General features: G+C 39.9%; 1 protein-coding gene across 4 annotated transcripts; it reads left to right on the forward strand.

Moving 5' to 3' along the window:
* The first annotated feature begins 2,912 nt into the window (after positions 1-2,912).
* Positions 2,913-12,776, forward strand: LOC139433032 (uncharacterized). 4 transcript variants are annotated; one of them, XR_011642598.1, is made up of 7 exons: positions 2,913-3,015; positions 4,107-4,421; positions 4,563-4,835; positions 4,957-5,034; positions 5,813-5,889; positions 10,521-10,607; positions 10,681-10,693. XR_011642598.1 is itself a non-coding variant. In XM_071201881.1 (7 exons), exons 1-7 carry the CDS (start codon positions 2,955-2,957, stop codon positions 11,451-11,453), a joined length of 942 nt encoding a protein of 313 aa, XP_071057982.1. In that variant the 5' UTR covers positions 2,913-2,954; the 3' UTR covers positions 11,454-12,776. The 4 variants fall into 4 exon arrangements, 2 of the variants coding, with proteins under 2 accessions (XP_071057982.1, XP_071057983.1); XR_011642597.1 differs by lacking the exon at positions 10,681-10,693 and adding an exon at positions 10,184-10,327 and having other exon boundaries at positions 10,521-10,606; XM_071201881.1 differs by lacking the exon at positions 5,813-5,889 and adding an exon at positions 11,355-12,776 and having other exon boundaries at positions 10,681-10,709.
* The last annotated feature ends 325 nt before the right edge of the window (positions 12,777-13,101 follow it).

A 13,101-nucleotide genomic window follows, 5' to 3' on the forward strand; every position in this document is an offset into this window, starting at 1 on the left:
GTGCGTGATTTGTGGTGAAGTGTTAAGTAACAATTCTATGAAACCATCGCACCTCCAACGGCACCTTAAAACTAAACACGCCCACCTGCAAGACAAGCCAGCGGAATTCTTTACAAGAAAATGTGATCTACTGAATAAGTGCAAGTCAACGATCCAATCCAGCTGTACACCCATAGCCAAGACCCGGGAAGCCTCGTACCGTGCAGCCTCCGTATTGCAAAAGCCGGTAAGCCGCACACAATTGGCGAAAAACGTTGTCTCCCACTCGCAAAATAAATGACAGAAATCATGTGGCGAGAAGGCTGCCAAACAGTTACATTTGGTGTCACTTTGTTTGTCAGATGTGTTTGTGTGGCTTCAAATATTTCAAAATGAAAAGCTAAAGATACTACTCTGGGAATATAAAGAGAGCTGCATTGTTGCGGGACAGTTAGTCTCTGCCTGCCTGAGGGAATCAAACTGAGCTGACACACCACATTCTAAGCAGTTTGTTTATAACTGTTCGTGTGTTTATTTGTGTGTATTTGTGTATAGATGTTGCAACATAGAGCTTTGGCAATATATGTCACTATGGTCATGCTATGAAAGCTATTGCATTTAATTGAGTGTGTGTGTGTGTGTGTGTGTGTGTGTGTGTGTGTGTGTGTGTGTGTGTGTGTGTGTGTGATTTAAGTACTGTACAGTTGTCATTTGTTGTGTGAGAATAAGTTATTATTGTGTTCTTTATGTTCTCACTTGTGGTGTGTGTGTGTGTGTGTGTGTGTGTGTGTGTGTGTGTGTGTGTGTGTGTGTGTGTGTGTGTGTGTGTGTGTGTGTGTGTGTGTGTGTGTGTGTGTGTGTGATGAGTGAGGGGGAGAGGGACTGCCCTTTGTACAAGTAGCTGTTGCTGACAATAAATAATGTTATTATGAATACATTTGCCTCCGAGTCCTGCATGAACTGTACGACTGTATTTTAACATTGGTCATATGCTGGTACTTGGAGAGCCAACTATTTTCTCAGGTGGTACTTGGTGTAAAAAGGTTGAGAACCACTGGCCTACAGTATGTTAGGATGCTTTAATGAGCGTGAGTCCTAATGGAATATTTTACACTTTCTTTGCTTTAATGATTTATAATCCAAATAAAAAGAGTACTTTTAATCAGTGTTATAATGAGTTGTGTTTCTCTCTCCATCTCCATCACACTGACAACACAACGCTTTGTTGGATTTAACACCTCTCTTTGCCCTGGCTCTCACTTTGTAAACAACATACAGTTTGTGTCAGAGCCAAGGAAGGTGTTGCACATTCGGTGGAGCTGTGGTGATATCCTGGGATCAGGTATGAGGCAAGAAAGAAAGTGATACACTTTGATTTGACTTACGTACTCTTATGCGTTCTTGCACAAGAGTGTCACAGAGGAAGCTCTACGAAAGGCACATCTAGATGAGGCTAACAAACCTGGCTAGGTGGCTATAGACCTTTTCAAATTGCCTGATTAACATCCGTCAGCTTTCAGTTTGGTCCTCAGGTTCAGTCAGCGCTTCATCTGTTGAGCAGAACCCCATTTTGCCAGTTCTTCCTTGGCTCCAAAAACAATTACCTCAGTTTTATCTTTATTTAATTGAAGAAAGTTCTGACATATCCAGTCATTGATTTGTTCAATGCACTTACTCTTTCTTACTCGTTGTTTTTCATTATCTCAGCCAGTGGTAGCATGTAGATGTTAAAGAGAAGAGGCCCCAAGATGGAGCCTTGAGGTACCCCACGTGTCATATTTGTGGAAGCCCCCTGTTCCCCTGCTCAGTCGAAGAGGACTCAGCTTCGTTCTGCAATATCTGAGACGGTCCTAACATCCAACCACATGGTCCTGTATGCCTCGGTGATCCTGCCACAGCCTTTGCCCTCCAGAGAGATTCTTCATCCTCCTAGGACTCCCTCGTTCCTTTCTGACTTCCTCCGTGGTGGTCCAGCAAGTCTGGTCGACCTTCATCCCGTCCTCTACAGCTGCTCCTCCCATCTGCTCCCTCTATCTGCTCCCAGGCCATCCTCCTGATACTTCCTGCCAGAGAGAACCAGACTCATCTCTGCAGTGTGCAGGAAATGAAACTCAGTCAGATAAAACATCTTGGAGAGTTGAGTGTAGCGTCCGATAGTCAGGTCAGAGAGACTGCTCTAAGAATGGCACACCCAGAAGAGTCTGCAGTGTGAAGAGCATGAAGCTATTTCAAAACAACATGAACACAACACCGGCTAATACACGTGTTTAAAAGTAGGCCATTAAACAACATGAACACAACACCGGCTAATACACGTGTTTAAAAGTAGGCCATTACACAACATGAACACAACACCGGCTAATACACGTGTTTAAAAGTAGGCCATTACACAACATGAACACAACACCGGCTAATACACGTGTTTAAAAGTATAGGCAATTAATATGAGTTTAATTAGACACTTGTGTTTATTAACGTTTCTGATGGTTATGTGGTCGGCCTCAGAGGGTAACACCTGCAGAGCTCTGCTGCAGCTGTTAACCACTTCTTCACAGAAACGATTCTTCAGTTCTCGGAAAAAGTAAAAATAAATCGGCAGAGATACAAAGAGGAACCAGCATGTTGTTAACATTCATTAACTGGCCATTAACTGGCCATCTTTACATGCTCAACTTCCTCTGTTGTGTTGCTGATGAAGAAGGCCTGCAGTTACCGTCAGTCTGAACAACCAAAGAGAAGAAATGCATCAGACATAAAAGTCTGATGTTAAAAAAGTGTCTTACTCTTTTTATTAAACCAAAAAAACAAGAGAGATTAAATGCTGAAGTCACACATTAACCCAACGGCCATCAGAGGAGAGATGGATGAGGAAGTGACTCTTCCTTACCACAGGAAGCAGATGTTGAGTTCTTATTAAAGAAGCTGCAGGTGAGAGACTCTGACAGTCGAGAGCCGGAGACCGAGAGAGAAGCACGATGTCTGAATTCAGAAGGATCGTGATGTCTTCATTCCTGATGCTGCTGCTCCACTTTGCAGGTGAGGACGCAGAGAACACACACTGTTCACGACTGTTAGTGAAAGCTAGTGAGGGCGTCTCTCATTGAAATCGATGTATCCTTGGGCGAGATGCTGAACCCCAAGTCGCTCCCAATGGGAACGGTGTGTGAAAGATACCTTCTGTCGTGGCGTTTGAATCCGTTTCTACATTTAATATCCACTCTCCTCTATCGGGTGTGGGCGATGACGCGCCTCTCTTGGCTTCCTAACTAACTTTGCAGAGATCGTTGTAGCGTTGAATCACATCAGGTTTATTCTTTGATCCAGGCGACATACAAACATGAAGACAAACTTCCTCGCTTCAAAGTAACTCAAAGTTCTCCGTATCAAAAAAGGACAAAAAGAACACGGTCAAAAGACTCTACCACTTCCTGTCTAATCACACCCTCAGCTGTGAACCAACGCCATGCCATATATAGAGATACAGACATGCACGTCACATCTGAAAGCAAATAAGTGAGACTTTAACTAACATCTTTTAAAGCGTAGTGTGATTCACAAAAATAAATAGTTAAGAGTTTACTCTAAAGCCTTTTAGTAATAAGACAAACATTCAAACCATAATGATGAAAGGGAAATGGCTCTAACCCCTTCATTGAGCAAGGGGCACATTGCTCTGTATGAACTGGGGGTGAATGGTGACTTGTTGTATGTAAAGCGCTTTGAGGGGTTAGAGACTGGATGAAGCGCTTTGAGGGGTGAGAGACGGATGAAGCGCTTTATAAATACAGTCCATTCACCAGTACATGAAATAAACAGCTCTAACATCACTGACGGTACTTTACTACGTGCTGTTCCTTTAACTGAGAGCGATGAGTTGTGTTTGTAACCTGGTGACTTTAGTGAACTCTCGCTCACTAGAACCCACATAGCAACATTCTTTAAAGTGACCGTCACCCTCGCTCTGAACGCTTCAGTTAGTGATCTGTAATTAACTCTGGTTTGAATGAGTCGTTAAACGATTCATTAAACAGATCAACCAGAACTCCAACTCTTACCTTTTCATATAATACATCATCATTCTGTCAGCATTTATCACGTCTATATTTCCTTCTGCTTTTCCCCAACAGCTGCAGATTCAAACCAATACTTCCCCATTGTCAGAGCTGGAGATGAAGTCACTTTGCCGTGTGACTATGATATAGAGGATCAGGATGAGTGTGAGAGAACTGTCTGGTTCTTCAGTGATTCAAGAGGTTCAGCAGCAGTGACGCTGTTTGAAGACGGGCAGATTCAGAGCGAAGCTAAATCAGACAGACTCAGAGTTACAGAGAAATGTGCTCTGGTTATAGAGAAGGTCACAGAGGAGGATGCTGGTTTTTACTTCTGTGGACAGAGCAGATCAGGAGGTCCATACTCTGTGGTTGATCTGTCTGTTGTTGCCAGTGAGTATTTACATCGAGATGTTTTCAAACCGTCTCTAAACTGAAACATTCCAATAGTTATGATGATCACAGGGATGAAGTACATTTACATGTTGGTACATATTGTGGTTCTCTTTTCTCTCTCAATATCTCCGTCTTCAGTGATTGAGCATCAGGACAACGATGAGGTGACGTTACGCTGCTCTGTGGAGACATATGGATGGTGTAGACACTCAGTGAAGTGGCTGCTTCAGGGTCGAGATGTGGATAAAGATCACAGAGAGATAAAGACATCACCGTCTTCCTGCTCTGCCTCTGTGACATTTCTGACTTCTCTTTTTAGTTACGCATCACGGTCTGAGTTGTTTACTTGTGAAGTAACTGATGGTGACACGAGAGAAGTACAGGTGTTCCCCTTCAGCCCTCAGTCCTCAGGTGAGAACATGATGAGATGTGTAAGTTACTTCAATCTGACATGAATAATTATCTTAAATATGTGTTTGTTTTTACAGAAGTTGCAGACTAAATAGTTTTTTGAGATGTGTTTATTGTTTAGGTGAGGACACAAAACCAGCAACAACAACACCAACACCAACACCAACACCAACAACAGCTAAACCCAACTTAAACTCAGGTAAGGTCAGCAGTCCTGGATGGATATCCTCGTGGATTCATCTTCCTATTATACACACATGCATTTCCAAACATTCCTATGTTGCAAATGTATTATCTTTTCAATTTACACACGGCATCTATCGCACGTCTGTCCGTCCTGGGAGAGGGATCCCTCCTCTGCTGCTCTCCCTGAGGTTTCTCCATGTTCCCTTTAAACTGTGGGTTTTCTCTGGAAGTGTTTCCTTGTACGATGTGTGGGTCTAAGGACAGAGGGTTTAAGGACAGAGGGTCTAAGGACAGAGGGTCTGAGGACAGAGGGTTTAAGGACAGAGGATCTAAGGACAGAGGGTCTAAGGACAGAGGGTCTAAGGACAGAGAGTCTGAGGACAGAGGGTCTAAGGACAGAGGGTCTGAGGACAGAGGGTCTGAGGACAGAGGGTCTGAGGACAGAGGGTCTGAGGACAGAGGGTCTAAGGACAGAGGGTCTAAGGACAGAGGGTGTCGTATTGTCATACTGATATTCTGTACAATCTGTGAAGACCACTGAGACACATTTGTGATATTGGGCTATATAAATAAACATCGATTGATTGATTGATAAGTTAACTTAATTTACTTGTAAAGTGTGTGATGGTCACAGGACAGAACCTCAGCTGTTTCTCTTCAGTCCTCAGGTGAGAATATTATGAGCTGTTTAAAATCATTCATCCTGATGCGTCACATCTTTATGTCGTGATGTGAGATGATTACATTTTGTTTTTATAACTGTACAGCTTGTTGTTATTTTATTCATTAAGGTGAGGATGCAGGGAAGGTGACTAAACCAACACTGCATCTGAAAACAATCAAACAGAACAAGAGGACAAAAATAAAGGTAGTGAGAAAATATACATTCACAGTTAGAAAAGACAAGCACACATGCAGTATATACACACAAGAGCTTGCAAAGAATATAAGATGTTTATTATACGGTTACATGCCGATTTACAGAAGCACATTGCCCATAAACTACATGTCCCACAATGCATCTCAAATTTGCCTTTTTTTTTCTCAGAATCTGATTTTCTTTCTCCAAAATGTCACTTTTTTCTTTTTTTTTAACTTTTTTTCCAGAATTCTTTTGAAATTCTTTTGTGACATGCACACTGAAGAGACTTGCAATTATATATAATAGACTTCTGCTTTCAGACGTAGTTAATGATGAAGTTATTACCCTATCCGATAATAATCCAATGCAGAGGCAATAATGTAATATAATACATTATTATATTATATATTATTTATTTATATATGTATTTTTACAAAACTGGCCCTTTGAGTGCAACCATTATGTGAATGTGGCCCGAGATTAAATTGAGTTTGACACCCCTGCTCTAACCCCTGCATTGAGCAAGGGGCACATTGCTCTGCATGAACTGGGGGTGAATGGTGACTTGTTGTATGTAAAGCGCTTTGAGGGGGTGAGAGACTGGATAAAGCGCTTTATAAATACAGTCCATTTCCCATTTACCGATTACATTAAATAAAACAGCTTTAATATCACTGACGGTACTTTACTGCGTACTGTTCCTTTAACTGAGAGCGATGAGTTGTGTTTGTAACAACCCTGTCTCCTAAAAATGACGTTCCCACAGAACTAAACTGCATTCTCAATTACGATTAGCTAGAAACGTATTTTCTCCCACGTTACGTTCGTTATGAACGTATCTCAAATACGTTTATTTTCTACATATCTTTGCCATGTATTGTCTTGCTTATAATAATGATAATAGTCATTTATAATTATCATTTTAGAGCACACATTTGAAATCAGTAGGCAAGGCTGTAATTTCGCCAGCTGTTACTCTCATGAGCGAGGCAGAACATAATAGTTTTTACATGACAAAAAGCTGCTGTGTCGTTTATTGAACCTCAAACATTAAAACAAATCCAGAGTTACGTGTTTCTGTACTTCCTCTAAGAAGAAAGGACAGTAACAGAAGATCTCTGTGGCTTCAGGCTTGATCGCCGTTCAAATGACAGCGTTGGTTTCCCCAAAAGTGGGCGGGGCTGTAAAGTGACGTAGATTTTACTCTCATCTATTATTCAAAACCATTCTATTTATTCTAATGTAAATTACATGCCAGTGTTTTATCTTTTTATTTATTTGTTTTTATTTTAAATCGTATAGTGTCGGACTTTTTTTGCCATCTGTGAGGAAAAGAAATGGGGCTTCGAGCCTCAAAATATTGAATCTTTTTTTCCTTCTAATTTGTTATTCTTTTCTAAATAACACACAGTTATTTACTCAACAATAACAAACAATTATCCTTGTTTTTATTTATTCATTTAATTCTATAATCTTGGGCTTTTTAGCCGTAAATAAAGTCACCGGAAACAGACGTAGGCCTATAAGGGACATTTCGAGCGATACAAACCACCCACTGAACAGATTACCCAAGATCCTCAGCTTGAAGCTCGTTGATTGGATGTTTAGCCGCAATGCATGTTGGGATATGATGTTAATGCGATATGATATCCGAAAACATTTATGTTATGAGCCATTCCGAGTGTTCTTGCTTTTCTCTTTGGAAGTCATCACATAACGGCATTGTAATACACGGTTCAGCTGCATTAAATATTACACATCTGCTGTAGTTCTTTATTTATAGAGCCCTGATGAGAAGACTTCTGGACAAACAGGAGAACTGCCGCCAAAACTGTATATGTGACGTGGATCATAAATATATCAACAATTAAACAACTCCTTGCATTTCTTTTCACAAAATGCGTCTCCTTGCAGTATCAACACTAATTCGGCTGACTTTTATATTTGATCCAATTGGTAGATAGGCTATATTTACAGCATAACGGTGCACAGCTGATAGAAAAGGACTTGTAGTTTTTAAAGATATTACTGATTTTCTTTGAATATCAGAATGTAAATACTGAGTTGAGAGAATAGTCAGGGGATTTGGGTGATGGGAGACACATCTATGGAATCACAATTTCAATAGCTTACCATTAAATGACGGATATACCTTTCTGTCTGTGATGTTTTACAAATCAGATATTAATGTGTAGAAGTAAAACATGAGAAATAGTATAGCAATATCCTGTAAAATGATGTAAAAACATGAATAAAACTTGTAAACTACACATCTTCAGATGTTATACATACATAAGTGTCCTACACTAATAATTGTTACGAACTTGGATACACAAGGGAAAAAAAGGACTCAATTGCACGACCCGGGAGCCAGAGATAAAGTACAAGTAATATACTTTATTTGTCAAAAAGGATATTCAAAAAAGATAACGGCACTCTTCACGAGGCGAACAAAAATAGGTTTCACAAAGGCACAACAAAAAATCCCTAACAACGTGAGGAACAAACTTACAATAAATTTCAGGAGCATGAATAAGGCATGTAACAAAAAGAGCAACCGTTGATGAGCAGAGTTCTGACATGAGGACAGGACAAGACGAACTGACACTGAACACTGGGAGACTGGGGGATTTAAACACTCAACAACAAGACACAGGTGAAAACAATCAGGGGCGGGGCTGACGCTGATGAGCGCGGGAGAACACATTAGGAAAGGGCGTCAAGGAACCTGAAATGAGAAGTGACAAAACCAAACGAGAAGTGAAAAATAATACAAGAATAACAACATGAAACATGACTGACTAACACTTTTGGCAGTGCACAACAATAATACAAAGTTATTATTAGTATGCTGTGTGTACCTTGTGTGCACCGCCTAGTGGTTAAAGCACGTTATTGAATTATTTTTGTTGAATAATGTTATTTCTGTTGAATAATGTTCAGTACATACTTTCATATGGGGAAAGGAGAAGGTCTGTGATAGAAATATAGAATATAAAAAATCAAGAAGATACTGTAAGTGATCTCTACAATAAAACAGTTTAGTGCTGGATGTACAAAGATATTAATATGAGGATATGCAAAACAGACAAACTAATTAACCTTTATTAAGACATTAAAGAATACTTTAGATTAAGGTCTTCTTTTAAATAAGAAAAAAGCTTTGGGGGTATCTATCTACAGATAAATATTAAGCATGACAAAGTACTGAACGTGTAATGTATTGCTTTCCTGCAATGTTAACTATGTTGAAGCACTTATTTTAACTGATATTATACACATTAATTATACTCTTATGTATGTAGTAGATAGAATAAGAAATGTGCAGAATATGACAGTTTAATGGTGGAGGTACACACATATTGATAGATGTCTTGTAATGCACTGTTGCATAACTACACTAGTTGTGTATATGATATGTCAATAAACCTTAGGAAATCTTGAAAGGGATGTGCAAAATAGCAATTATATACAGTTTTTAATTAACTATTAGTAGAGAATAACGAGTAATTAATATACTTTATAGAGATCTGCAGATAAATGTTTAGTCTTCTCAAGCACCAACTATCAAATATCTCTCCTGATTGTTGGCACTTGACAATCACCTTCCCTGAATTTTACTCAGGTGTAACTAATGTCTGATTTAAGGGTTGTTTATATTTCACATCATTAATCAGAATCTGCAGAGTTACTAAAGTAAATGTAGTGGAGTAAAAATGCCAGGTTAACCTCTGAATTGTAGTGGAGTAGAATATATATTAATGCTGCCCATTATGGATACAAGCGATTTTCACCCATGTAGTAATTACATGTTTTAAATGTGTACACACCAATGTGTTTCGTATCGCCTAAACCTACAGGGCTGTACACAGTTTAATACTGTCAACTTCTAATTTTGGGAAAAACAAAAACGTCTTTTAAAACTACAATTCCCAGTAGAGACGTGCCATAGAGAACATGTTGCGAAACACAATAGCCAGCATGTGTAGTTCTCGGGGGGGCGTTCGATTCCAGTTGTGGATAGTCTGCCGTGGTTTCGACAGAAAAACACGAGAGCCTGAACCTTCTTGTTCTCCTGATCTGAACTGTCTGCAGTTGTAATGACCAGCATCCTCCTCTGTGACCTTCTTTATAACCAGAGAACATTTCTCTGTAACGCTCAGTCTGTCTGATTTAGCTTTTGAATCGTTGTAAATCTGCCGGCCTTCAAACAGCGTCACTGCTGCTGAACCTTTTGAATGTCTGAAGAGCCAGAGAGTACTCTCACACTCATCTTGATCATCTATCACATTGTCACAAGGCAAAGTGACTTCATCTCCAGGTCTGACGGTGAAGCAGTAATCTCTCACATCTGCAGCTGTTGGGGGAAAAAAGCAAAAAGAAATATAGATGATGTATTGGAAGATGATAAGGAGTGGACTCAAATCCAACATAGTTTATAAAGGTAACATGTTATGTAGATGAAAAAGAAGATTATAAATAAGTTGTGTGAGTGTGTGTATGTTCTGCATGTGTCCCTGTGTGAAGGTGACAAGGAAGCATTAAACAGCCAAAAGACATTTTGTTCATTCAGATTTTAGAGATAAAGAGATAAAAACCTCTGACTATATTTAACTCGTCTAACTTCTCCTTTCCAGGTCGCTTGAGGCTCATCATCGTGTCCGTGGGTTTAGCAGCCCTCATCATCAGTGTGGTTACAGTCAACATATGGACAAGAGCTAAAGGTAGGAGATTTTCACAGATGAAATACAAAAATAAAAGTAAATCTAATATCAACTTGTTTTGTCCTTTTTTCAGGGAGCAAAGCACAGACAGAAGAAAACATGGTGAGTTTGAACATTGCATAATTAAATGTGTGTATTATTTGTTCTCCAATTTTAACAGTGGATATATGACAGGCAGAAGAAGATGCAACACAAGAATAATTTAGAATATTTATGTATCCAAATTAAATGATCTCAGCAAAGCTAAACAGTTCATTAACCAAAATAACAGAAAACAGCAACACAATGAAATAAATGCTCAATAAGGAGGCTTCAAAGTGACCATGTAGTTGAATCAACAGCTCGTTATAATGCTTACAATTAAATGAAATGCAGCCAGTGGTAGCCTGTAGATGTTAAAGAGAAGAGGCCCCAAGATGGAGCCCTGAGGAACCCCACATGTCATTTTTGTAAATTCAGATGTGCAGTTACCTGTAGAAACTAAGTTTTTCCTGTCCTTTAAGTAGGATTCAAACAAATTTAGAACTGGTGCTGAAAGTCCCACCCAGTTTTCCAGTCGGTCTAGAAATATGTTTTGGAAAATAAACATAAAGCAGGAAAACACAGACAGATCGTGACGAGTGAAAATACTCAAGTAAAGTTTTTTAAATATATACTTAAGTGCAGAACCTGAGTAAATGTACTTAGTTACTTTCCAGCTCATCTCTGTGTTTTTACCATGTCTTTGTTCCATGTTGACATGAGCAGAATGATGAAGATGAAGATGAAGATGAGGTGGACTATGAAAACGATGGAGAGCCTTCTGCCTCTGTTGCGGCTTTCACACCAGCGCTTTTCCCTTTCTAGCTCCGAGCGGGATATTTTCTGGTTCAGCTCCGGTTTCCCTTTTCTGCTCCTGCTCTGTTCACACCGCCCAGAGCTGCCGCTGCTGCGTCATGACGTCACCGTTTACGCGCCTGCTTCATAAAATCCAAACCGCGCAGAAATCCCTCACATCGACAACAACAACAATAGCCGATTGTATTGAAGCGCTGTTCGCTTTGGTTATCCTCTTACGAAACGAAATGGAAGGCATCGGACGACTTTACAAGGGACGACTTTACTTGGAACTTTACAAACATCACATGCGAAATGCAAGACTTCTTTGTGGTCTTCAGCATCTACTTCAACGACGAATCTGCCCCTGCCCCCGCCTCGACGTAAGAAAGACGTAAGCGACGCCGCCTCTTAGCTCCGAAGCTCTTGCCTCTAGACCGACAATTTTTTGGAACTGGAAGTGAACCGGATTCCGGAGCTAAGAGGCGGCGTCTCTGCGGTGTGAACAGGAAAAAACGGTACTTTTCAGGCTCCAGCTCCGAGCTGGAGCTGGAGCTGAAAACGCATTGGTGTGAAAGGGCATGTGTGACTGATCAACAACATCAACTCCCCTCAGAGTCCACTGCTGTCAAACATCACCTCCTCATATGTTACAGGAGAACCATTTCTGATGACTGAGAGCACCTGAGCCCCACGAGAGGCCCTTCAGAAACTCACCTCCATGTGATAGGAAACACAGCTCATTATATTCATTCATTTCTGACTGAACGTCCTTTAAGTATGCTCTCACATCCCCATACATAGTTATATTACTGCTTATCAAACCTCCAGCTGTTTTTTCTGTATATAATATCTTATTATCACCATTACTTGTACTCACAGTATATATTGGATTAGTATACCTTCACTTCTTACTATAACTGCTGCACATGTTCATACATACAAGTGTTGGGTTGAATTAATAAAATATTCTAAATTGTAAATTATCCCTAATCCATATTTTTTCATTGCTCTCTAGGGACTATCAGTCAGACTTGGTTCAATCAATTTTGAGAATGGCTTGCATTACTGTTTTCTATTAATGATTCATATAATGTCTTCTTCTTAGCATTACATGTCCTTACACCTACAGTATATATACCTGTACTGCCTACTGTTACTGCTGCACATGCTCTATCTGATCAATAGTCTATACAATATATTTACTATACTCACTTTTTACTCTATATGTATTCCTAAACCTGAAATGCTTACAGTATGTTAGGATGCTTTAATGAGCTTGAGTCCTAATGGAATATTTTACACTTTCTTTGCTTTAATGATATATAATCCAAATAAAAAGTGTTATAATGAGTTGTGTTTCTCTCTCTATCTCCAACACACTGACAACACAACGCTTTGTTGGGTTTAACACCTCTCTTTGCCCTGGCTCTCACTTTGTAAACAACATACAGTTTGTGTCAGAGCCAAGGAAGGTGTCGCACATTTAGTGGAGCTGTGGTGATATCCTGGGATCAGGTATGAGGCAAGAAAGAAAGTGATACTGTTTGATTAGATTTACGTACTCTTATGCGTTCTTGGAGAGTGCATCAGAGCGTCACAGAGGAAGCTCTAAGAAAGGCACATCAAGAAGAGGCTAACAACCCTGGCTAGGTGGCTATAGACCTTTTCAAATCGC

This window comes from Pseudochaenichthys georgianus, chromosome 24 (assembly GCF_902827115.2).
Source record: "Pseudochaenichthys georgianus chromosome 24, fPseGeo1.2, whole genome shotgun sequence".
Taxonomy (NCBI): domain Eukaryota; kingdom Metazoa; phylum Chordata; class Actinopteri; order Perciformes; family Channichthyidae; genus Pseudochaenichthys; species Pseudochaenichthys georgianus.

Bases quoted from the DNA above. Each gene is read 5' to 3' on its own strand.
- LOC139433032 (XM_071201881.1), top strand. From the start codon at position 2,955: ATGTCTGAATTCAGAAGGATCGTGATGTCTTCATTCCTGATGCTGCTG. The intron at 3,016-4,106 runs GTGAGGACGCAG...TTTCCCCAACAG, and splicing joins GCTGCTGCTCCACTTTGCAG to CTGCAGATTCAAACCAATAC. The intron at 5,035-10,520 runs GTAAGGTCAGCA...TCTCCTTTCCAG, and splicing joins TAAACCCAACTTAAACTCAG to GTCGCTTGAGGCTCATCATC.